General features: G+C 49.3%; 2 protein-coding genes across 3 annotated transcripts in view; one reads left to right on the forward strand and one right to left on the reverse strand.

The window, feature by feature from the left end:
• Window positions 1–23,581, forward strand: part of TG (thyroglobulin) — a 247,711-nt gene that overhangs the window by 158,641 nt on the left and 65,489 nt on the right. The window lies entirely within an intron of this gene.
• Window positions 1–23,581, reverse strand: part of SLA (Src like adaptor) — an 87,356-nt gene that overhangs the window by 5,591 nt on the left and 58,184 nt on the right. Inside the window, exons 3-7 of one of the 2 annotated variants that reach the window (XM_055313868.1) lie at window positions 16,708–16,805; window positions 8,156–8,255; window positions 7,290–7,376; window positions 3,876–3,979; window positions 1,150–1,281 (exon numbers count right to left, since the gene is read on the reverse strand). In XM_055313868.1, the coding sequence (XP_055169843.1) occupies window positions 1,150–1,281; window positions 3,876–3,979; window positions 7,290–7,376; window positions 8,156–8,255; window positions 16,708–16,768 (484 nt within the window). In that variant the 5' untranslated portion in view covers window positions 16,769–16,805. Of the gene's footprint in view, window positions 1–1,149; window positions 1,282–3,875; window positions 3,980–7,289; window positions 7,377–8,155; window positions 8,256–16,707; window positions 16,886–23,581 lie in introns of those variants that run through there. The other variant, XM_055313867.1, reaches the window with a different exon arrangement.

Here is a 23,581-nt window from a genome sequence, read left to right on the forward strand (position 1 = left end):
CGCCCTCCACGACCGCACACCCTATAGAACACTAGCAAAGACACCCAGGGGTGTGAGGTCCGGAACCCGGAAGTGGGAAGACGCCTACAAAGTAAGAGCAGCTCCTTTCTTCCTCCCTCTGGTAGGCAGGGGAAGGGAGGAGGTAGGAGAGGTCCTGGCCAAGGGACAGAGGCCAATGTTAGTGAGCAGGAGCCCCCTTTCACGTGTCAGGCCCTCCCCTCAGTGCTTTCCCTGCCCTACCCTGAGGATTCCTCATAGCACCCCAAGGAATAAGGACCTTACATGGAGAAGAAAAATGAGGCGGGAAGGCGAACAACCAACCCAGGTTGCCCGGAAAATCTGGGGTGTGAACAGAGGTTCCAGAACCAACTTTTAACTCTCCCTCCCTTTCCCATGGGGTAAAATGTCACCTCCTGGGCCGGCATTCAGGCCTGTCACAGTCTGACTCTGATCTCTGCTTCTGACTCTACTCTTTCCCGTCACCTCCATCAAAATCCGCTCTGCTGCTGTCATCTTGGAGGGTGCTCCCCATCCTGGCCAGTGTGGAAAACGGGGACCTCCCTCCTGGGCCGTGGGGAAGCATATCCAAATGAGCAAAGTGCTTGGGAATGCCAGACTAGGACATGGTTCACCAGGTCACAAGGCAGAGGGACCCCGTTCTGGGGAAACGCCGGCACCCATGGGAGCCCAGAGGATAGGCCATCAACCTGACTCCTAACGAGTAGCAAGGACGTGGCTTCCTGCCACCTTGGAGGCAGAGGAGGATTTTACTAGGCAGGAAGGGAAATGAGTGGCATTGCAGAACAAAGCCTCAGCGGCCCCTAAACCTGTAGTCCCCTTGAGGAAGTGCCACCTGTTTGGGGTTGCAAATATCGGGCCATCCTATTTCTCTCCATCTGCAGGTAGGAAGAGGGTGAGGTTGAGATCTGCTGTGTTTTACTTACTTATGCAGCCTCCACAGGCAGCCTGTTCTAGCTTGAAACCTATAGTCTGCATTAGCAAGAGAAGAGCGGGGTAAGGGAGCGGGGCGAGGGCCAGGTGGGTCACCTGGCAGGTACCGGGGACCCGTGCACGGCCTAGCCGCAGGCACCACGGGGCAGTGAGCACAGAGGGAGCTTCACTGATCTGTCCCCACGGGGCGTTTCTTACCGGAATAGTGATTCACCAGGTCCTCCAGGCACTGGAAGGTGAGCCTCGGGGAGATGTAATACCAGTTGTTAGGCAGGCGGAAGATGCGGTAGTGCTTCACCTGCCTGTGTCTCACGGAGAGGGAGTAAAATCCTGCAAGAGATGGAGGACAGGTCAGAGGCGTCCCACATGGCCCCTTGAGGGCAGCTTGCTGGAGGGGGACCCCCACCACGGCGGCCGAGACGCCTCCTCAGCCTTGGGAGACAACCAGAACACCCAGACAGGCACCCCTCCTGCATTTGGAGGGGCAGCCTCTAGGGCCCCGTCTTCGGGGACCATGCTCACCCTGCAGAGACCACTCTTAGCAGCCCTGCTGCATGAGCCGAATTGCAAACAGATTTTCAGGGGCTTCCGCTTAGTCTTTTCTTGGTGAGCTTCCGGGGTCGCTTTTCTGGAAAGCCTCCACGTCATACCACTTCCTGGTCCCTGCTCCTTCCTGGTGCTGCCTTACACTTGGTTTTCTTGGAAATTTGGAAAAAAGTGGCAGTGAAGACTTTTTCTGGACATCCCTAAGAAATGTGTAAAAGGTGCTGTTTCTCCTTAAGCACCATGAAGGTAGCGATTCAGGGTGAGTTAGGAAGAGCAGGACTAGGGACGTCTGGGTGGCTCAGCGGTTGAGCATCTGCCTTTGGCTCAGGACCTGATCCTGGAGTCCCTGGGTCGAGTCCCGTGTTGAGCTCCCTATGAAGAGCCTGCTTCTCCCTCTGCCTGTGTCTCTACCTCTCTCTCTGTGTCTCTCATGAATAAATACATGAAATCTTTTAAAAAGAAGAAGAGCAAGACTTTGGGCAAGGCACCTTGTCCTCTCCTACGCTCGCTGTCCACCAAGTGGCAAGCGGGAGACTTAGACCTAGGTCATGTTCGAGAGCCCCTCCTGCTCTGTCCCCTGGGTCCCAGGAGTGAAATCACTCCCTAGATGGTGAAACGAGATAGTTTATAGATTGAGCCATGAGGCTCGGGGCCCCTGTGTGCCGTGGCCGGAGGCAGGCAGCTGGGAGATGGGTCTGACTCTGTCCCGAACAGTCTTCCCCGAGCATGCTGATGGGCTTTCCTACCCTGGCCCTGGGTCTGCCCTCTGAAGCCCAACATGCATCTTCCTGTAACATTGACAGGAACTGGAAGTAGGGTGAGCAGGTCAAAGGTGGCAGGTGGAAAATTATCAAAACTTTGCATACCCAAGGGAGCCGAGCCCGCTACCCTCCCGCCTCCAGCCCAGCCCCAGCCCCAGCCCCAGCTCAGCTGCAGATCTGCCTGACAGCATTCTCTATTTTTAGATCAGCTCTGGCTCCTCAAGCTGGGTTCTTCCCTCACTTGGCCATGCCAGCTTAGAAGTTCTATGTGAGCCTGGGTCTCCCGCCTCCTGGGACTGCCAGGACGTGCACAGGAAGTTTGGTCTTTGCTTTGATCTTGTTTTCCCCTAGCACATTCGAGTTTTTGAGAGAAAAGTTGTTCTTAGATTATTTTTTTTTTAATCTCTTATATCTGGTCCTTTCTTCTCCAAGGTAAGGCTGATGCTCATTTTGATGAAGGGCTCTAGCTCCAAACTGCACTGGCCCTTAGTAGGTATGTGGGGAAATACTCTCAGATAATCACATTTTCTCTTCTTTGCTATCGAGGATACAAGAAGCAGGCTAAGAACCTGAATGGATCCTCTGTTTTTAAAATGATGTTCCTTTTCATGAGTCTGGGAAAGCCCTCTCTGGGCTTGCTCCTGGGGGTTAAAGTGCTTCTATGTTCTGGATACTGTTCGAAGCACCTTCCTGTTGTCAACCCCAGGTTATAGGAAGGGGCACCCAGACTTAGTGACACAGGTGCCTTCTCAGCAATGCATGCAGCCAAAACCAGATCTCAGAGCCCTGGCTCTGAACAGTGTGTGACAAAGAGCCCTGCTATTTTGTTTTCACTGAATTTATGTGTAAGATGTAAGGAAGTCATGACGATAATGATCGCGGTGAGTAGGTAAGAAGGTAAACCTGCCTGACCTGATTCTCTAAGCTGTGTGAATTCACTGTAGGGCACGGGGGAGACCAATGTCGCAGGTCTCCTGTGTAGCAAGAGCACTATAAATACGATTATTTTTGAGTGGCACCATGGATGAGACCACTGCCCTCGGAGAAGCAAATGTCCCACCCACGGCACAGAGCTTGAGAGCATGGGCCAGGCCGAGTCTGAAGCCTGTTCATTCCAGCCCAGTGCCGCCTACACCTGCTATTTGCTTTCCTTCCCAGTTGATAGGACGTTTCCCAGCAGGAGCCTGCGGGACTCATTGAGTCCAGCCATGACCCTGTTCGGCCAGGTCCCTGCTCCCTGTCTTTAGGTCCTTTTTTTTTTTTTTTTAAGATTTTATTTATTTGAGAGAGAATGTGAGCACAAAGGAAGAGGGAGAGAGAGAAGCAGACTCCCCACTGAGCAGAGAGCCTGATACAGAACTCGATCCCAGGACCCTGACATCATGACCTGAGCCGAAGGCAGACGCTTAACCGATTGAGCCCTCCAGGCACCCCAGGTCCCTAGCTTTGATGCTGGCCTCTTGGGGAGGCTGGGGGTAGGCTGCAGGGACCTCACCAGATCAGATGGGTTTACATGTGTCATGGGAGGAGGTAAAATGACCCGTGTCACAAGTCAGCCTGGAACAAAAGCTGCTCAGCTCAGCCCTGGCACAGAAAGGGGACTCAGAAGCCACTCACCTTTCTTTGTCTCACTTTCTCGGATCATGAAAGACCCCATCTTTGTGTCTGGCAACTGTAGCAGCTCCTCTGCCTTGTCTCTGCCTAGCCCTTCGAACAGCCACCTGGGAAATAGAAGGATGGCATGAGTACCCTGAGCACACCCTCCCCCAACAGGCAGGTGGTACCGAGATTAAGAACAAAGTCCAGTTCATATGAAAAAAGGTGGGCAATCGGTTCTTCTTTCCTTCCTCCCTTCCTCCCTACTTTTGATCTTTCAACTAAAATTCCCGAGTGCCTGCTGGACTCCAGGTGTTACATCGGACAGCAAGGACACGACGATGCATAAAACATCTTTCCCATCTTGCTCTCAAGTGCCAGCGGGACTGTGCCCATTCTGTATCATATGACATAGAAGCATTCTAAACCACGATATGGTACCTGGTGGCATGTTGCTTGAGGTCTCTGTCTTAACCCCTAGCGACCCCATCGCTCCCTCACCACCCCACCAGGGCAGCGACTGTGTCTGTCTGTTTGGGCTTCATCTTTGCGTCCACATTATCAAGCTTGATACCTTGATTTTTGTGAATGAGTAGATGACACGGGCACAAGAAAGACAGACATGGTGGTGCATAATTCCACCAACTTAACAAGCCCCCCTTGGCATTCATCATATTTCTGTCCTTCTGTCCTGTCTTCTCTTGTTCAACTAATTTTAAAGAAAGTTGTCAAATTGTCATTGCTTGCACAGTGCATTGACAAGTTTCTGCGTTTCTTTTTTCTTTTCTTTTCTTTTCTTTCTTTCTTTCTTTTTTTTTTTTACTTAAGAATAAAAAACAACAAAAAAAGGCAGTTCTAATACTGTGGTCCAGTTGTAATACTGTGGTGTCCAACAGACTGTTCACCTTCCATAGAAGAGCCAACACTCCTGAATGTGCTTTAGAAAGCAGCTCCGTGCACAAAGGAATCTATGTTCTAAGGAAGCAGCCACTTCCTCATTTTGCAGAGTGGCCCCAGCCAGATCCCAGCGTGGAAGGAAATGCTTTGTTAACACTTGGCTGGGGTGTGCTCAGAAGCAATTATACCTCCCTTTTAACAGTCTCTGTATTTCAGGGGGTAACCCCTGGCTTTTAATCCACAGTTCTGAATTAGCACATGCCGTGGCAAGTATCAATGCTTCACTGCATCGTACCTTTTTGGCATCCCCAAGGCACGCAAGCGAGTCATTTTAACACTGTGGCTGGGAGACTCTTAGAAGACCATAGACATATAATCAGATACTGTTTATTTATATACTGGCCTCCGAGAGCACTTTTGTTGTTAAGATGATGATTCATCTTCATATTTTAACTACCCCCTTAGTTCTGCACAATGTATGGTGTATTAATTATTTTAGTGTCTGCGACAAATATTCATCCTTCCCTATCCCTCCAGGAAATTCCACTCATGGGAACAAATACAATAAAAATAATAGTGACAGTCATGTATGAATACTAATTATAGGCATAATGCAAATTATGGGCTTTGGAATATCTTTTTTTTTAAGATTTTATTTATTTATTTGAGAGAAAGGGAGAGAGCATGAGCAGAGAGAGAGAGAGGCAGAGGGAGAGAGAGAAGCAGGTTTTCCACTGAGCAGGGAGCCTGACATGCGTGCCTCAATCCCAGGACCCTGAGATCATGACCTGAGCTGAAGGCAGATGCCTAACTGACTGAGCCACCCAGGTGCCCCTATGGGCATTGAAATCTCACCCTCATATAAACCCCTTAAGACAGGTAGTATTGTGTCTCCTTCACCAGTGAGGATACTGAAGGTCAGAGTGAGTAAGTAATTCGTCCAAGTTGCTCTATGTCAGCAAGTAGTAAAGCTAGAGGGGATCCCTGGGTGGCGCAGCGGTTTGGCGCCTGCCTTTGGCCCAGGGCGCGATCCTGGAGACCAGGGATCAAGTCCCATGTCGGGCTCCCGGTGCACGGAGCTTGCTTCTTCCTCTGCCTGTGTCTCTGCCCCTCTCTCTCTCTCTCTCTCTGTGACTGTCATAAATAAATAAAAATTTAAAAAAAAAGTAGTAAAGCTAGAATTGCAATGCATTTTCCTGGGACCTCGAATTCCATAACCATTCTCCTGCACCGCCTCTTCCTATTTGATATTTTAAAGACATCTGTTGCATCTGCTAGATCAGAAGCTCCATGGGGCTGTTACCTCTTACTCATCTGGGCTCCCCACCACCCGACCCCCCCAGCAGCGCACAGCACCATGTCTTCCACATGAAGGCATTGATGCATGTCTGCCAAAGGAGCGGATGGGTCAGGGACGCACAGCTGACTTGGAAGGGTTGCGTGACTGACATTTCAGAATATGGCTGTCATAGCAGCTCCTGTCCTACTGCTGTTTCCCTTCATCATCCTAGGCTCAGGAATGACTTTGGATATTCATGATCAAAAATCCATGATGCTGCAATTAAGTGCATGGAATTACATTCTGCAAACTATGTAGGCACATAACTCTACTTTGCCAGGTGTGAGCATATAAAGCAGTTATTTCTGAATCCCTCCAAATAAAAAATGATGCTTTTCATTCTTCTTTCCTCTATGCCAAGCTCTGGCTTTGGTAGCTTGACAGATGAGGAGACCATGGGTCAAGGAGGTGGGGAGCTTGTGGGGAGCTCCTACTGTGGAAGCTGGGGAACTGAGCCCTGCCTATGCCAACCCAGGGGTGCTGGGCTCCAGAGCCACCTGTCTCTACAACTGCAGGGGAAAGCAGTGCACTTGGTTGCTCATCTGCCATGCAGATGAGAATTTCTCCTTTTCTGCTTGACTTCTCCATTTGTCATGTTGGGTAAGTAAGCATTTGGGGCAATAAGTGTTCTCGGTGTTCTGGGTAGGGTTTGATAAGAGTATAGCTAATATGTACCAAGTGCTTACTGTAATGCCAGGCATTGTTCCAGGAACTATCCACAGGTTACCCTACCTCACAGTCCTCACAGCCTGCACTTTGCTCTTACTATCGATTATGGTACCTGTCCTTCTGCATTGTGATTTTTGTTTGACAGATGAGGAAAGGAAGCTGGGACAGGAGATGTCAAGTAGCTTGCCCACTGTCACAGCCTGCAGGTGACAGAGGCAGGACGGCAACACAGACAGGCTGACTTTTAGCAGCTGTGCTCCACTGGTCACAGCTCTTGACTGTTTTTTGCTGTGTGCCAGGAACACAGCACTGGAGCTGAAAGGTCCAGCTCCTTTATCTTACTGATGGGGAAACCGAGTCTCAGATAGGGCAAGGGTTTGCCAAGTGTCACCTTGTCACTTGGCAAACCTTGTGGACTGAGAGTAAGCATAACCCTCTTGAGACTTTCTTTCCACAACTCCAGGCTGGAATCTCCATGTCCTTAGCATCAGTATCATGCTTTAGAGATGCCACTTCAGAAATGTACTCACCCGTGGTAAACTCTGGCCACACACATCCCAGGGATGTAGCTCTCCCGACCAGTGCTAAGGGAAATGGCTTTCCACCAGCCCCCTTCACTGGAAGAACAAGAACAGATAGGAATGCGTGGATGAGTGAGTGGCAAAGCGAGTGAGTGAACAGAGTAATCAGATTTAACTTCGGGCACGTAAGGCTGTTTCTTTTTTAAAACCCACCAGTGATCACATTTCTCCATATGCAAATATGGTTTTTAAGTATATCCCTCATCCCGAGTTAAGCAGGAGCCATTCCCACATGCTGGCACTAACCATCTTTTGGGGATCCGCAGCTGATGGGTCAGAATTAGAGGCTTTTTAAAAATAAATGTTCACTACGCAGAATTACACCCTACAATATAACCAAGATAGTTCTGTCCGTATCAATGAGAACCTAAATAAAGGAAGCTTAGAGCCCTCTATTTGTTCCATAGCCCATTCTGAGTCATGGAGAGACAACAGGATGGAAGGCAATGCTTTTTGTTTCTAATCAGAAGCTTTCTCAGACCCCTGGGTCCTCCTGCCTGAGGTCATACTGCACTGGTCTAGGAAGGATGGAAGGTGAGACCAACATGAGAAGTTGGACGATAAAGGGCCTCAAAAGTCAAGTTAAGGAATTTAAATTTAATCCTCTAGGCAACGTGAAGCATCTGAAGGTTTTAGAGCACCGACGGTATTAAGGTTTAAGCACTAGGATCTGCTGTACAGGTTAAATTTCTCATCTCATAATTGGACCAGGGCCCGAGTGGAGTTAGACAACTATTGCTAAAATCTGACGATTCCCGCTTAAATTGAGTTCACCCATTTTAAGGGATTGTGAAACATTTGGAAAACCAACTCACTCAGAAATCACTCGCAGTTTCTCCCCCCGGCGGAATATGGGCGGGCTGATGTCAGGAGATGGGTAATCACTCAGTACGGCCAAGAAGTCGCTGTCCAGTCCTAGGGAAACAAAGGCAAGGGGTGTTCTCCTTCAGAGGGAAGTGAAAGGTGACCAGCCCCAGGAAGGGGATGAGCGGACATGAGCCCCTCCCTCGGACTTCTTGGCTGGAGATAGGTGACTTGCTTTGGAACAGCAGTGTAAAACAGGCCCTCCTCTCTTCAGGGAGGGTGGCTCAGGGATCTTGAAGGGACCCCAAGATCGGTGCCCTAACTTCCATTCCCAGGCCTGCCTTGGCTCTGATGTTCTTCTCGGAGAAGTGGGGATCCTGAGGTCCTTGAGCTGATCTGGCTTCAAGGTTTGCCACTGTGTCTACTGATCCTAGCCTTGGTTTCCCCATCTTTAAAGTGAGGCTAATAATACTTCATTCCAGTTTCTGTCTGAGATGAGGTGAAAGTAGGTAGCAGCACCCCATGAATGATAAGAGACCATAAAAGCATTATAATAATAATAATAATAATAATAATAATTATTATTATTATTATTATTATTATGTGGCCTAGGGCTTGCAGGTCCCCATCTGTCACATTTTGGGATAGGCTGTCTGGTTGGGCTACATGAGTTCTGGGACCCAAAAACTCTAACTCTGAAGCTCCACAAAGCACTTCTTCCTTGTCGAATATAAGGCACCATGCTGGGGATCTATTTAAGAGGAATGTTGGAGTACGGGTGGAAGGAAAAGTACTTTTCTTCATATGTACATTGAAAGTAATTCTGGTGTAATTCTGGTGATGTCTTGAAAAGGAAAGTGTGCTGTTTGGTTCATGTGAGTACAGTTTACTGTCAGCCAGAGAAGGAACGATAACATGTGAAATCACATTTTGGTGCTCAGCAAAGCTGCTTATTTCACAGCCTTAGCAGTTTGCTGGAATTTGGGTGCATTAGAGGCAAGGTAATATTGGGGTGCATTTTTGGAAAATAATATACCTTATAAATGGGCAAGTTCAGTACCGTTTGCTATGGCATCGGGTTCATTGCTCTGTCGGCTGGCTGGGCATCTGCACTCACAATTCTGGGTGACTTACCATGTATTCACTTGCTCAGTGATTGTTCAGAGCACCTACTGTGGGCCGAACATGTGAATAAAAGCAAGCCAAGTCTCCCTGCATCTAATGGAGCTCACATTCTAGAGAGTCCATAAGTAATCATGGGAAGAGTCATCACCTGCCCCTTGCACCCCAGAAAAACCTGGAGAAATCCCAGCACTCGGGCACGGCAGGCTTGGTGGCCCAAACTGGCCATTTTGTGGGGTACAGACCCTGCCTCTTATAATTCCTATATTGGGGACCCTGCAGCTCACAAGTGCCCGGATAGAGTAAACCCAAAGATAGCTTCAGTAGTAGAACGTGTAAGAGTGAATCAGAAGCCAGTTATCACCATGGAACCGCACATTCCAGTATATTGTTCATTTGGGGAAGCTGAGCTGCAGACAATAATGCAGCCAGAAGCAATCATTTGTAGGCGTGAAATGGAAACCAAAAGTGATTCATGCTGGCCAAGATCACCGAAAGGAGTCGGGCCTCATGAGAAGGAGCTGTGCCTGGCCAGGGAGTGGCTGACCCCGTGGAGCCTCCCCTGAGCCTATGGGGACACTTCCCTCACATGCTGCTTTGCTGAATTAAAGGATTCTTTCCCCATGTAGCCCAGACCCAGCTCAGTAGTAGGAAGGCAGCCTCGCTGTTGGGCTTGAAGCCAGAAGTCCTGAGTTCTGATAAAGGGTGGATCCAGATTTTGTGAGGCATGAAGCCCATGCAAATGTGGAAATCCTCTTTAAGAAAAAGAACAGAAAAGAAATTGCAAATGCAGAGCCCGGTACAGTCCCTAGGAAGATGGGGTGACAGTGAAGGAGGGCCTAACACAGAGGATTTGGTTAGCTTCCCCGTAGAGTAGCCCTGATTATGAGACTGACTCTGCACTCTGAGTGGGGCTGCAGCCTCCCTTTCTTAGGCCTGCATTGTCTGGAAAATGAGAGATTAGAAAACATCTTCATGATGGAAATCTGGGCTAATGGCCCCCAAAATGAAGGGGCCACTTATTTTTTTTTAATTTTTTTTATTTATTCATAATAGTCACACAGAGAGAGAGAGAGGCAGAGACACAGGCAGAGGGAGAAGCAGGCTCCATGCACCGGGAGCCCGACGTGGGATTCGATCCCGGGTCTCCAGGATCGCGCCCTGGGCCAAAGGCAGGCGCCAAACCGCTGTGCCACCCAGGGATCCCGAAGGGGCTACTTATTAACATGGTCTCTTCACTGTCTCAGGAACAGTGAATGATGAGGATGAGCCATCGTGTTCTCAATTTGCCAGGATGCCCCATCCTCAGGGCTTGCAAACAGGCTGCTCCTTCTGCCAGGAAAGCATCTGCTCTCCCTTTTCTCAACCCTTCCACCCCCAGGAGATTTGCCTAGTGCCTCTGCTCTGACCTCCCATCTGGGTCCCTAGGCTTTTCCTTTGATGCAATTATCCAGGTTGTATTCTGGAGTTTGCGTGATTCTGGGGGAATGAGTGTGAACTCCAGGAGGAGCTGTCCTGCAGTCCTCTCCAGCACCCGCTGCCCCATCTCAGATGCTCAGAGCAGGTTCCTGACGTGAAAACAAGGAGACATGCTTGTGCTACAGGGCTCTTCAAAGCTCCCATCCTGCTGCCTAAAGCGGCCCAAGAGAAGGAAACTTGATTTGTGGCAGCAGCGTGATGGCGGTCATCACAGACCCAACCCCTTGTGAAAAACAAGTGTCGGAAGGAGGCGCACAGCGTTTGTTATCTGAGCCCATCACAGAACCTTGAAATAGACTTTGTGTCTGTGCGGGGGTTGGGGCTTTCATGTCTGATTCCCCGTCGAAGACTGTGAAACAGAACAACCGCCTTTCCTTACTTTAAAAACAGAAACAAAAAACACAATCCCATAATAAAAACAATTGTCTCAATAGTGGAAAGAGGCTTCAGGGACTAGAGGGTTTCAATTTCACAATAACAGTGTGGAGTTTCCTGTGGAATTTCCGTAATAACGATGTTTTTATAGCTATAACACTTCAACGTCGCTGAGAAAGCCTGGCTTCGGGACTTTTGCTTAAAAATAATGTCCCTGGCCTGGTCCTTTGTGGGGATTTCAGGCCCATCCCTGCCACCTGTCTCACTAGGTCCCTACAGTAGAGTACACGCAAAGGGGGAAAGTCAAGTTTGCTCATAAAGCTCAAACACACTGTCAGGTCCTCCTGCAGGCCCAAGTTTTGTGGAGGGCTGAGCCCTAGAATTAAATCAGAGAAGGGATTGGTCCCAAGGAGAGGCATGGACGGGATTATCGCAAATTTAAGATAAGGAAACAAAGTGAGTGAAGAAATGTGCCGTGCATAAGGGAGAAATCCAGAGAGGATTTTCAGAAGAGAGAATGGGCTTCGGAATCAATCAGACCTGGCTTAAATTCCACCTCCACCACTTAATTGTTCTGCGATTTGGGGAGAGATTTATTTTTAACCAATCTGAACTTGATTTCTTCATGTATAAAAATGGGAAATATTGAAATCTACCCTATATGATTGAGATCAGAAGCATGATGCAGCATATGTATAGAACCTGCCTCCACGGGGTGGTCAGGAGCACGTTGATATCATGTTTATGGGATGGTTGAGATGAGCGTTACATAGTCCAAGACCGATTTCAGCTGACAGTGTCCTAAATTTTGAAAAGCCTCTGGATGCGTAAATTTGAAACTATTCTATTCTTCTAAGAGCAAACTCCACTTGGTGAGAACAGAAGATGAAATCCAGAAGACCAAATATTTACTGATGGTTCAACTTGAACATGCATCATATCGAACCAAATGTACAAAAGTCTAAAACAGGAAATGAATCCAAAAACAGAAAGGGACCCATACAGAATTTACTAGCCACAGATATTACTTGGTCAAAGGAGGACAGGCCCCCCTGCCTTTTTTTGCATTATTATTCCTTGTAGAATCATTACCATTTCTTTTTAAATGCTAAAAACCTTTCAGTAGATTCCATTTATTATTCTAGCAAAACCAGCCTGTCATTACTCCCAATGCTCCCTACAACCCTAGGGAATGTACATTCTTATTTAAAAAGTGAAGAAACAAAGGCTGGGAGAGTTTTAGTAGTGTGCCAGGGAGAGCATGCGGCTTGTTAAGCTCATGGTCGTGTCCCTAGGCCACTGAGCTCTCCTTGGCGTGTAATTACCAGGCTCTCCCCACTTAACACTTGCTCCTTGACAGGTTGGGACAAAGGCTGACTCCAAATGAGGCTTCCAAGTTGGCACCAGCAGCTGAGTGCAGTTGGTTGGCAAGGAGCTAAACAAGCCAGTGCTCTCAGCTTCTGGTTTTGCACTTGCTTGAATCATGCCCCAGTCCGTGGCCTCCAGAGGGTCTAAGCAGGCCTTACTTTGAGCATCCTTTACAGGAAATACACACAAGTAACCAATCAGACAGGACTGGGCAGCCTGGCCTGATAGGAAATCTACTGAGTTCTGCAGATCACCACGAACCATAGGTTGTACCTGTGGGTCCTGTATTGTGGGTTGAAAAGTGAGACATAGTGGCTCACAAGTTCTTTTCTGTCCAACATCTTGGCTGCCCCATCTCTGAGATGGGGCGGATGGGGACCGAGTAGGCCCTGAGGCTCTCCGACGGCACAGCGAGTTGGAAAGACTTGCTTGGGAGCACACGATGGCAAGCTGAGGGCCCGGTCTCAAAACCCAGCCACCCAGCCTCAGAGGGTGCAGACTCTTGCTCTTGGCCACCTGCTCTTCTCCTAATGCTACTGAATACCACCTGCACCACCATTCACCTAACAGTGTCTTTCTTTATGTTAAGTTACTTTAAAAAAAAAATCTTTAGCCCCATCCCATGCACTGTGAAATCATGTTTTGATGGACTAGGTGTATTTTGTGTGGTCATTGCTAGAACGGAAGTTGTGCATTCAGTGTAAAAGAGTTGAACGATCACATTCCACCTAGAACCATCTGATGGGCCAGAAGTGGGATGAGTAAGACCCAGGTGGGAAATGTGGGTCTATTCAAAGATCTGACACAGGCTGCCTCCCATGGCACTGGCCTGCCTGTGACGATGATTGCTTCCTGCAATTGATGAGAGGAGGGAGACGGGATGTGCGTAAAGCACTCGGGATCACGTCTGGCACGTTATAAGCAGAGGAACTCCCATCATCACATTTTACAAGTGAGGCCAGAGGGACCGTAAGGAGACAAGCTGACTTCTTCTCTCATCTCTCACTGTGTGTTAAGAGCAGAAGCAGGGCTGAAATCTGGGTCTGGGGATGCCAGCTTTCGGTTTAAGCCAAGGGCCTTGGAAGAAATGCACCAGCATCAAATTCTGAAGCAGATCTGGGGTGGGGAGCAGATCTGGGGCAGGGCCCACGATCTGCTTTTTTGACAACTTTCCAGAGGCTCTGATGCAGGTGGTCTGAGAATCATTCACTGAAAAGTGCCAGGCTGGGTCAGAGACCTCCCTGCCCCCTTCTTCTTGCTCAGAGCCCCTCCCATCTCCTCTTTCCATGGGGCAGTACCCTCCATGCTATGTAAATGCCCTGCTTTAGTGTGATTTCCACACTTGCACAGAAAGGAGTCTGAACAGTGTCTGGGTTTGCAATACTCCCTCTGTCAATGAGATCTTGCTTTAAGTCAGGGTGATAAAAGGTGAGGAGAGGAAAAAAAAAGAAAGAAAGCAAGGTGGTGGTGGGGAAATTGTACCTTAAGATTTTCTTTAAGGTAGAAATATGTCATTTCCCAGCTACATGGGAGTTCCCTAGGTCTTACTCAGTTCTGTACTGTGTCTGGCACAGAGCAAGAGTCTAAAAAAAGAATAGAATTGTAGAGAAAATGAGTTATTTGAAATGTTTAGGAAACAAGTCATGGAACTCCCAATCTGACTGCTTTAAATGGGCATTTGGACATAGTCTAGTGCAATCAGGTGGCCCCAAGTGCAGTTTGAAAAAGTGATTTCCCCCATATTTATCGGGTAGCTACTTTGTGCTGTCATTGCTATCAGAAGGGGATTGTCCTGGTCTCCATCGGAGAGCTGAGCCGAGCCCTGCCCTTCTGGGTGGCTAAGGGACTTCCCCAACGCCAAATGACCGACCAACAGGGGCAACACTAGAAGCTCAGCAAGGTCATTTTTCTCTGAGACCTACCCCGTTTCCATCAAGCCCCACTACCTCTGGGGATTTTGTGTCATTAGTCTCTGGGAACTAGAGTAATCATGAATGTTCTGGAAAGCTTAGTTCAGGAGGCAACAGATGGACAAAGCCACGTTCCAAGGCATTCACAGCCCTGGATTGGGGGAAAGAAAATGCTCCTGAAAACTCAGAAAACACATCTGTCTAGCTGTTTACAGGCTGGCCCCCTCTGCAGAGCCCTTCGTAGGGCCTGGGGTTTTGGGTGATTTTAATTCTCCAGCACTCAAGCTAACATCAGAGGAAGCTCCACTTGTATGTTGGCCTAAATCAATCAGCTCCCTGCACTACTTCCTTGCTATTGGAGCATCACCAAATGAGTAAGCATGGGTGTTAGCTGAGTCGGTGCCTGTTCTGTGAAAACCCGAACCCTCTGCATCCATTGGCTAGAAACTCATTAATGCAGCATCCACTGCAACCACTTTCCTCTCCTTTCTTCAAGGGGATGTCGGAGAAAAAAGAGAAAATCAAATTTGGGCCAATCACAAGGGAAACTTTTCAGGGGTGGGCGATGGAGAAGCCAGCTGGTAGTGATTGATGTGGTTGCCTGGATCACACCCTGGGTCTGATCTGGGGAATTCTCTTAACCAGCGGGCGTTGGGCTGGGGAGACCCCTCCACCTCTTTTTTCGAGGTGACCTCCCACCCACACGGTGGAAAAAGAGAAACTTATTTCACAAGAATTTGCATTAAAAAAAATAAAAGCAAATGAGCAAGGCCTTGGAGACCCATGTTTTCATGGGGTTTGCTCAAGCATGCTACCCCCCTGCCCCAGCTTGAAAGATAGCCCTGCAAAATGGCCTTGGTGGGTGGGTGCCTGCCTCCCAGAACAGATGGGGCCCTGGGTGTTTCCTACAAGTAGCCATGACTAGAAGAGGAAGCTGTGACTTGTGGTGGTTTGGAGAAGGTGGGAGAAGGACCCAGGCTGCCTCCTCGCAGCCGCAGGGACGGCTGCTCGGTATAGCAGCACAGAGCTCTGAGCTTTGCATGGGAGGCCAAGGGGCCCAGAATGCACACCAGCTGCCCCACCTCATCACATGGTTCCATCTCCTTTGTACAGGAGAACATTCTTTTAGTCTTTTCCCCCTTTAGGTTTAAGGAGGGGAGTTGGGACAAACAACCACTAGAGTTGCCATGCATCTGGCTAGGGTGGAGGGCTGGGCTGCAGGGACTTGGCACACTCACTTGGGAGCATCTGAGGGATCATGAGACCATGTATAACTTGGGTATCTCCATTGTGGAAGAAATGAGAAGGTGCCTCCTTTCTGAAGGGGCCACAAGAGTCACGGAATGAGCAGTAGAGCCAGGGCACCTGGCACTGTCTGCTCTCAGTGGGATGGTGGGCATCTGTGTGGGAGCTTTGCTGGGTGCACAGCTGCAGGGGACATGGGGGACTCAGGGCATTAGCAGAGGGAGACCAACCACTAGTGTTGTGACATCAGATAGGGGGTGGAAATGTCCCAAGGAGACTCACCCTGGGGACACTGATGGGATCATCCGACCTCTGGACCATCCCCTCCCAAGCCCCTAGCGGACTCACACAGTGAGTCACCACCAGCCCACCCAGGGCTCCAGGGGTTTTACTCTCAGCCTTTGCCTTCTGCTCACTGACCTCCTCCGATGGCTCTCTGGCTGTCTCTGAAGGTCTCCCTGGCTTCTGGAGTCTGCCAGCGCCATGGGAAGCCTAACCTGTGACATTGTGCCCTGCCCCAGGATGGCTGGCCCTGTGATCCTACCAATGGGACACAAGATTCCTTCCTTTCCAGGAAGATTTCCTTGAGCTAATATCTAGCTGCATCAAGTTGCACCACAGAAGCTTTTGCAGAGCTGTGATAATATTAAACCCATGATAATAGTATATCGTGGGCTGGCGGGGTGCGGTAGGCAAGAGCCGAGGTTGCAGAATCAGACTGGCCTGAGCTGGAAATCTGACTCTTCCAAAAGCTGATTCCATTTCCTTAATAGGCCTCAGTTTCCCCACCTGGAAAATAAAGGTGGACCGAGCTGCTCTCAGCGGTCCACCACGCAATGCCAGCTACCCAGCAGCCACTCAGGGCACCACTGCTCTATCTTTTTTAATATGTAGTTATGAAACGTTAACCACAAGCAGAGTGAGAGAAGCAGGTATTGTGAGCACCGAGGCACCCAGTACCCTGTTTCAACAACTGTCAGCACCCCCGGCACTCTCAGTCTTGGCCCTGGCTTTCGAGCGATGGAGTTAAGCATCACACCCAGGACCCCAGAATCCAGACTTACCATCTGGGCTGGGCACAGGCCTCTCGGGAGGTGCTGGGGTGGATCGCATACTGTTTCCCATCGCTCTCTCTCCCCGGGCTGTCGAAGATGCTCGAAGCCTATGGTACAGGGGACACACACAGCAAGTCAGCCACGCGCCGAACCCCCTGGGTGAGGAATGACCCAGTTTAGAGTACATCGTGCATCATTTTTCAGCAGCTCACTTCTTGAGGGGCGGGTGTTTTCATGTGAAGATGAGATTCGTAAATGTTGGGTACATTTGCTCAGCCTTGGGTCTTTTATCAAGGGAATGACAGAGAAAACCGCAGAGAGGGAAGTTGCTAGCAAGTGCTGTTGGTGACAGAAGTTTCCATTCCTCCGCACCCTGGCTGTCGGAAAGCAGCCAGCGGTGTCTTGTGTGCAAGGTGTGGGGGGTTTCAGATGGACTGCAGCCCCCCAGAAACCCCACTCAGGACCCTGTCCACCACCTCCCTGACCCATGCACGGGGGTTGAGAGTGCCTAAAACCCAGGAGGTGCCAGCTTTACAACCAGAGGGGGCAAGCAACATTCAGCCTCAACTTTCTCCTGCGTGCGTTTCTCCACACGCTCTAACCCACGGTGAAGAAGGGAAACTGCACCCCAATGCTGTGTGTCTGCGGTGTGCTCCATTTGCACGCTCTGCCACATGTCAGACATCCGCTGGCACTTCTGATGATGGAAAAGTCCCTGCATTCCTCACCCCATTTTGCGGTGGAGGCAACTGAGTCCCCAGGAGGCTAAGATCTTGTCTAAAAGTCACTCAGCACGGATTTGAACTGCTAGTGCTAGGCCCGCCGTTTATTCCAAATGGGCTTGCCTGGTGGCTCTGCGTGTGCAAGCTCGGTGACCTTGGGCAAGTTATTGACCTCTGCCTGCCTGTTGCCGGGAATGACATTGGGTCGTGGCTGCAGAATTCAGAGATAAAACACAAGAAGCACCTATTACCCAGCCTGGCCTAAAATCCCTGTTAATTATTGCTATTTATAGTGTGTATTTTCTGGTTGTCCACCCAAATGCTGGGCCCTCCTATGAGCATTTTAGAAGGGAGCTTAAGCGATTTCAGAAAATGTGTCTTCCCGGGATCCTTGAAGCATAGCGAAGAAGGTCCCCACCCATTGTCTCCTGGGGGTAGAGAGGAGAATCTTAGTGCAGGGTCCCCCCAGCTGCTGTCTGGCCCATCTGTGATCTTATGCTCCACCCCTCTCTTTGTCTGCAGTTTCGGATGGAGAACTGAGTAGCTTGAAAGGGTCCAGAAGTCAGCCAGCCCAGTCCCCACCCTTGCCTTAAATCCTTCCTCTGTGCCCTGCATATTCAGATTTTAGAAAGATCTATGCTCTCAGCAAGACCTTCCAGAGGTGGGGGTGGGGTGGGGTGGGGATCTGTATCACTTCTTCATTTAGTTGAGGAGAAGATGGGATACCTAGTGGACTAGCAAATAAGAAAAACCCAAATGCGCTTTGTTCGAAAGTTAGCATACTTTAAATATTTACATGAATGGTTCGTCAGTCCTCACTCAGATAGTTCATAGCATGCTAGTGCTCTTCCTAAGATAACCACAAGCTTGCAAGAACTGTAAGCTCATAATGCACCACAGAAAGTGTGGCTGGAATGAGACACGCATTCAAAGTTAAGCACCCCATCTTCTGATCCTGTTTTGTGACTGAAAATGATGAGCTCCTCCAGATGTAAGTCCCTCCTTTCCCCATCTGGCCACCACCCCACTGGCCTCATCTAGCCAAAGGGACGCCTTTGACCTTGGCAGGGCCCTTTCTGCAAGTCACGCAGGTTTTAACAGCATCGCCCTGGCACCAGGAGGCAGAGACCAGTTGACTTTGTCCCCAGTTCTTAGCCTGGTGTAGACACTCAGAAAAATGTGCTCCTAGGGGCACTTGGGGAGCTCAGTCGGTTAAGCATCTGCCTTTAGCTCAGGTCATGGTCCCAGGGTCCTGGGATGCAGCCCTGCATTGGGCTTTCCGCTCAACAGGGAGTCTGCTTGTCCCTCTCCCTCTGTGTATGCTCTCTCTCTCTCTCTCTCTCCCTCTCTCTCTCAAATAATTAAATAAAATCTGAAAGAAGAAAGAAAGAAAGAGGAAAAGAAAAGAAGAAAAGAAAAGAAAAAAGAAAAAAAGAAAAAAGAAAGAAAAGAAAAAAAGAAAAGAAAAAAGAAAGAAAAGAAAAGAAAGAAAAGAAAAGAAAAGAAAAGAAAGAAAAGAAAAGAAAAGAAAAGAAAAGAAAAGAAAGAAAAGAAAAGAAAAGAAAAGAAAAGAAAAGAAAATGTGCTTCTAAAAGGTACTCAAAAAACCATGCCATTTCCACGGCTGGGGGCCTCCCTCCTTGCAGCTCGATCCTGAACCTTGAGCCAGCACCTGGAGAAAGGTGCCACCTCTGAGATCCCCCCACCTTAGACAGTCTAGTCCAGGGAAGGAGCAAAGAAAGTGGTCTCTGACTCTGAGGAGCTGGCTGTCCCACACGGAGCACTGCACCTGTGCGCTGTGCATAGACAGATGTCCCCCAGAGGCCCCTGCCACCTCCATGCTGCTCCCAGTGCTTTCCTGGGGCCCACCAGTTACCCTAGACCTTCGGCTTCCCTGTCTGTCATTACCGAGGCCTGGAGAGAGCTCTCAGGCAGGACAGGCTGGGGAGAGGTCTTGGCAGCCTCCCTTCTGGGGACAACTGAAGCATGTACGCCGGCCTCATCCCTCTTACTCTCTCACATGTCCCCACACCACAGTGCACCGTGCCGTCCCTTGACTCCCCCCAGCAATGCCATTCTGTTCCCTGCGGCCTGACACTCGGCCCCACCCCTATGTTGGGTGTCAACTCCCAGCCTGCAGCCATCCCAGCGGCCCTTCCCTCCTGCTCCATCTTCTCCCTCGGTGCCCCTTCTGGCAACAGCATCCAGTCTTCATGTCTCACTCTTTCCTTCCTTCACATTAACCCCAGAAGAGTCACGGGGAAAAAGACTTTGTTATCTACCAAAGTGCATTCTGACCACGCTCCCTCCCATCAACTTTGTAAGTCTTCTCAAGGACTCCTGTGTGATTTTGAGGGGACTGATGGAATTGGGTACAGAAATAATAATAATAATAATAATAATAAGACTTGAGACTTGCATTTTTCAGGTGAGAAAAATGAGGTCCATCCAAGAAAAGAAACGTACCCAGGTGGCAACACGTGAAAGGTTGGACAGGTCCCAGAGGTCTGACACTCTCTCTCCCCTGTTCCTTGCACTCCAGCCTTCTCTCTCTCTCTCTCTCTCTCTCTCTCTCTCTCTCTCTCTGTCCCTCGCGCACCCCTAGGCATGCACCTGTCAGCCCACTATATCCCGAGCTGTTCAGGAAGAGGCCTCAGCCACCCTCCGTGGTCTGCTCGCTGGTTTCCTGTAGCTTCCAGGAAGGGGTTAACTTCCTGAGAGAGGCTTCCATTTGAGCAAAGATGCCCCCAGAGACCGAGAGCCAGAGTCTCCCTAATGAAATGGCTGAGCAATCTGATTTCATCTGTGACAGTTTTATGCAGTTTTATGCTAGAGGTGGGAGAGAGGGTAGGAGACACGTAATTGCTTCTAGGAACAATAAAGAAAGGGCAAAAGAGAAATGAGTTAATTAACATGAGCTCCGAACATTGGCTTTCGCTCTGCCTTTTCTCGGTGATGTCAAGGATCAGAGCTGGTACTTGCCTCTCAGCTTCCCCTTAGTCTTGGACCGATGCTGTTTCCTTTGCGTGAACTTGGGCCTGAGTTCACTCTTCCGAGAAAGGGTTGGAGTGGAAAAGATGGTCTCCAAAGACAGAGCCACTTAGCCCCTTTTAATTCTAGGAATCAAGACTCGGGGAGCTTTTGAAGACTATTGATAAAAGAACCATCATCACCTCTCTTATCAAGTCCCGTTACAGAAGCCAAAGCCTGTCTGTGTATTCTTCAGGGTCAAGGTCATGCGGTTCCTGTGAGCTATACCTTCGGGTGGGAAATTGCTTTGAACCCACCCAGCCTCCCCGGGAGGCCGACTTCCTCTTCCACCTTCTGGGCGTGGAGGTCAGCTGGTGAGCTCACCTGTCTACACCCCGAGAGCTGGAAAGGTGCGAGGCGGGACTGCAGGAGGCACACCTACCTGTCCTGCCTTCAGCACCCAAGGGGCCATGCTGGGTGTCTTTCCAGGGTGGAGGGACCTCTGGGCAGGGCAGACAGTTTGTGACCAGGGATCCTTTCACTGTGTGTTCTGCATTATCTTAGAAATACAGCTGTCAAGGTTCTCAGAACCGGATGGCATCCCAGGACAGTCCTGTGGACTTTATCCACCTTGGGCTTCTGATGCCCGAGCCTCACTGTTGGAAGGGCGTCATGAACCCCGACATGGTGTGCTGATGGGCAGGGACCTGAGGAACCCTAGCCAAAGGAAGGTGGGTCTGGACTTTGTGATTAAACCAAAAAGCACTGAAAAACCTCAATGACAAGGTTTAATTAACATAAATATCTATTCAGGGATGCAGCTCACCCTTTGGCCTTAGAAAATGCCCCCCACAAAGAGTGACGGCTGTAAGTCCACTCATAGGACCTGCTTCTAAGGTGGGGAAGCGTGATGCCACCAGTGGGGACCTCACCATCCACCGTATCTGAACCCCAACGGTGGCGGTATAACCAGAAGCACCACCAGCACCACCACCACTCTGACCAGTTCTTACTCTGCACCGGGCACTGGGCTGAGCATTTTCTAGTCGTCATACCCTCGCTCCTCACAACAACTCTCCTTCAACGGTGAGATAAATTTTGTAACTTGTCTAAGGTTATATGACTAGTAAGAGGAAGGCCTGGGCTTCAAACCAGCTCCATCAGATTCCAAAAGCTGTTGCTCTCAACCTCCATGAGATGCTGTCCTGCTTTTCTGCCCTCTGGTTCACAGAAAAATGATTTTTTAAAAAAATTATCGAAGTATACTTCTGAGATCATCAATTTTGGGGGGGGGGACTTAAATGCAAGAGACAGGGAAGTCTGGAAGGGTCTCTGGGAGGTCAAGTGGCTATGTTTGGAGAAGCCCTGTGTCTGGGGTCCTGGCTGCAGGGGAGCTGAAGGGACAGGAGAGAGAGAGGCAGGTAAGGTGTGCTCAGGCCTCAGCTGGCACAGCCCCTCTTAGTGGCCCAATGTGGTCAGAAGAGCCGGGATGAGTCATGTGGCATGTTTTCCACCCTTTCACAGCATTAATGTAAAGAAATGATAAATGCTGTGAGGGCAGGAGAAAAGAAGCAAGAAAAACTAGCTGTGCTTATACTATCCCAATTTTGTAATAAAAAAAATTAGCACGTGTATGCAAATATGTATAGAAAAATATTAAAGGAAGTTATTTCCGAGATGTTTTCGAGGGCTCTCTCTGGATAGTGATTTTTATAAGGTTAATGGACTGGTTTCTTAGTTACACCTTCAGATGTAAAATCTCCAGATGTTTCCCCGCATGCATGAATTGCTTTTACAATCCAAAGCAGAATTTGGAAAGAATAAGGAAGAGTTTTTAAGGCAGGGCAAGACTGAGTTCAGATTCCAGCTCCCAAACTCCTGGCTTTGTGTCCTTTGGCAAGTTACTGCACTTCTCTGAGCCTTGAGTTCTGTTTTTTTTTGTTTGTTTGTTTTTTGTTTTTTATATCTTTTACTTTTTAAAAAGATTTTATTTATTTATTTGACAGAGAGAGAGAGAGCACAAGCAGGGGGAGTAGCAGAGGGAGAAGCAGGCTGCCCGCTGAGCAGGGACCCCGAAGCAGGACTCAATCCCAGGACCCTGGGATCATGACCTGAGCCAAAAGCAGATGCTCAACCATCTGAGCCACCCAGGCACTCTACTGAGCCTTGATTTTTTTTTAAATACATAAATTTAGGATATGAATACAGGCCCTGCAGAGTTGTTTCGAGGACTGAATTAAAGGTCTTATCAGAAAAAGAGTTCTGTTTGGTAAAATCAAATAGTTAAAAACTTCCCAAAGCTGGATCCCTTGGTGGTATTGGAGGGCTGGCTAAGTACTAGAACAAGGTTCACCTTCTTGGGCTTCAGGGTTCTCAAATACGATAGGAAAAGGATCGGGACAGACGAGTGGCTCATGGCCATTTTGCCTCAATTATCCATCCACTGTCACCGGCACTTGGCACCCAGCCAGTTGATGTGAGACTTGCTCAGTCCTGCCTGTGGTCTGATGCCATGCGCCAGGAACCAGAGCTAGACTGGGAGCCTGGCATTGGTTGGTTTCCCTGCCAAGGATCTCGCAGGGTTTCCGCGGGCACCCCACCACATCCTGAACTCGCTCAACAGGTGCGCCTGCCTGGTGACCCACATTGTTCCCTGCTCTCCCCATGGGGCAGGTGCACCCACAGCCCGTCCCCCCTGTCCCGCCAACCCCACCTTGTTCTCCTTTCCTGCATGGTGAAGGAGGCTCCGGGGACACTGGCCGGGGTAGGCAGCCAACTCAGAGAAGTGCCCTCATGCTCCCACGTCCTCCTCCCACTTGACTCAAAATCAGAGGCTTTACTTTGCCATTTGAAGGAGACTTTGGTATCCTCTCATCCAGGATATCCCAAACCTGTTGGTTGAAACCTATTTTAAGAGTTTCCCCCAGAAACTTAATTTGTAGAATGGATAAAAGCAAGCTGCTGGTTGAGGGACTTGGGGTTCTCTACTCCTCCTGATGGGACAACTCAATCCCAGGATATCCTAAAGCACCAATTAAAAAATAGCAGTTCGGTGCCCTCCTATTACAAAGAAAAGGCTCAGAGAGGGCAACAACCTGCTCAAGATCACTCAGGAAGTTAGACAAGCGCCATGACTCCTTGTCCAGCTCTCAGTCCACCACTTTGCCTGCCCCATGTGTCCGTGAGCCTGT

This window comes from Nyctereutes procyonoides, unplaced genomic scaffold (assembly GCF_905146905.1).
Source record: "Nyctereutes procyonoides isolate TBG_1078 unplaced genomic scaffold, NYPRO_anot_genome, whole genome shotgun sequence".
Taxonomy (NCBI): domain Eukaryota; kingdom Metazoa; phylum Chordata; class Mammalia; order Carnivora; family Canidae; genus Nyctereutes; species Nyctereutes procyonoides.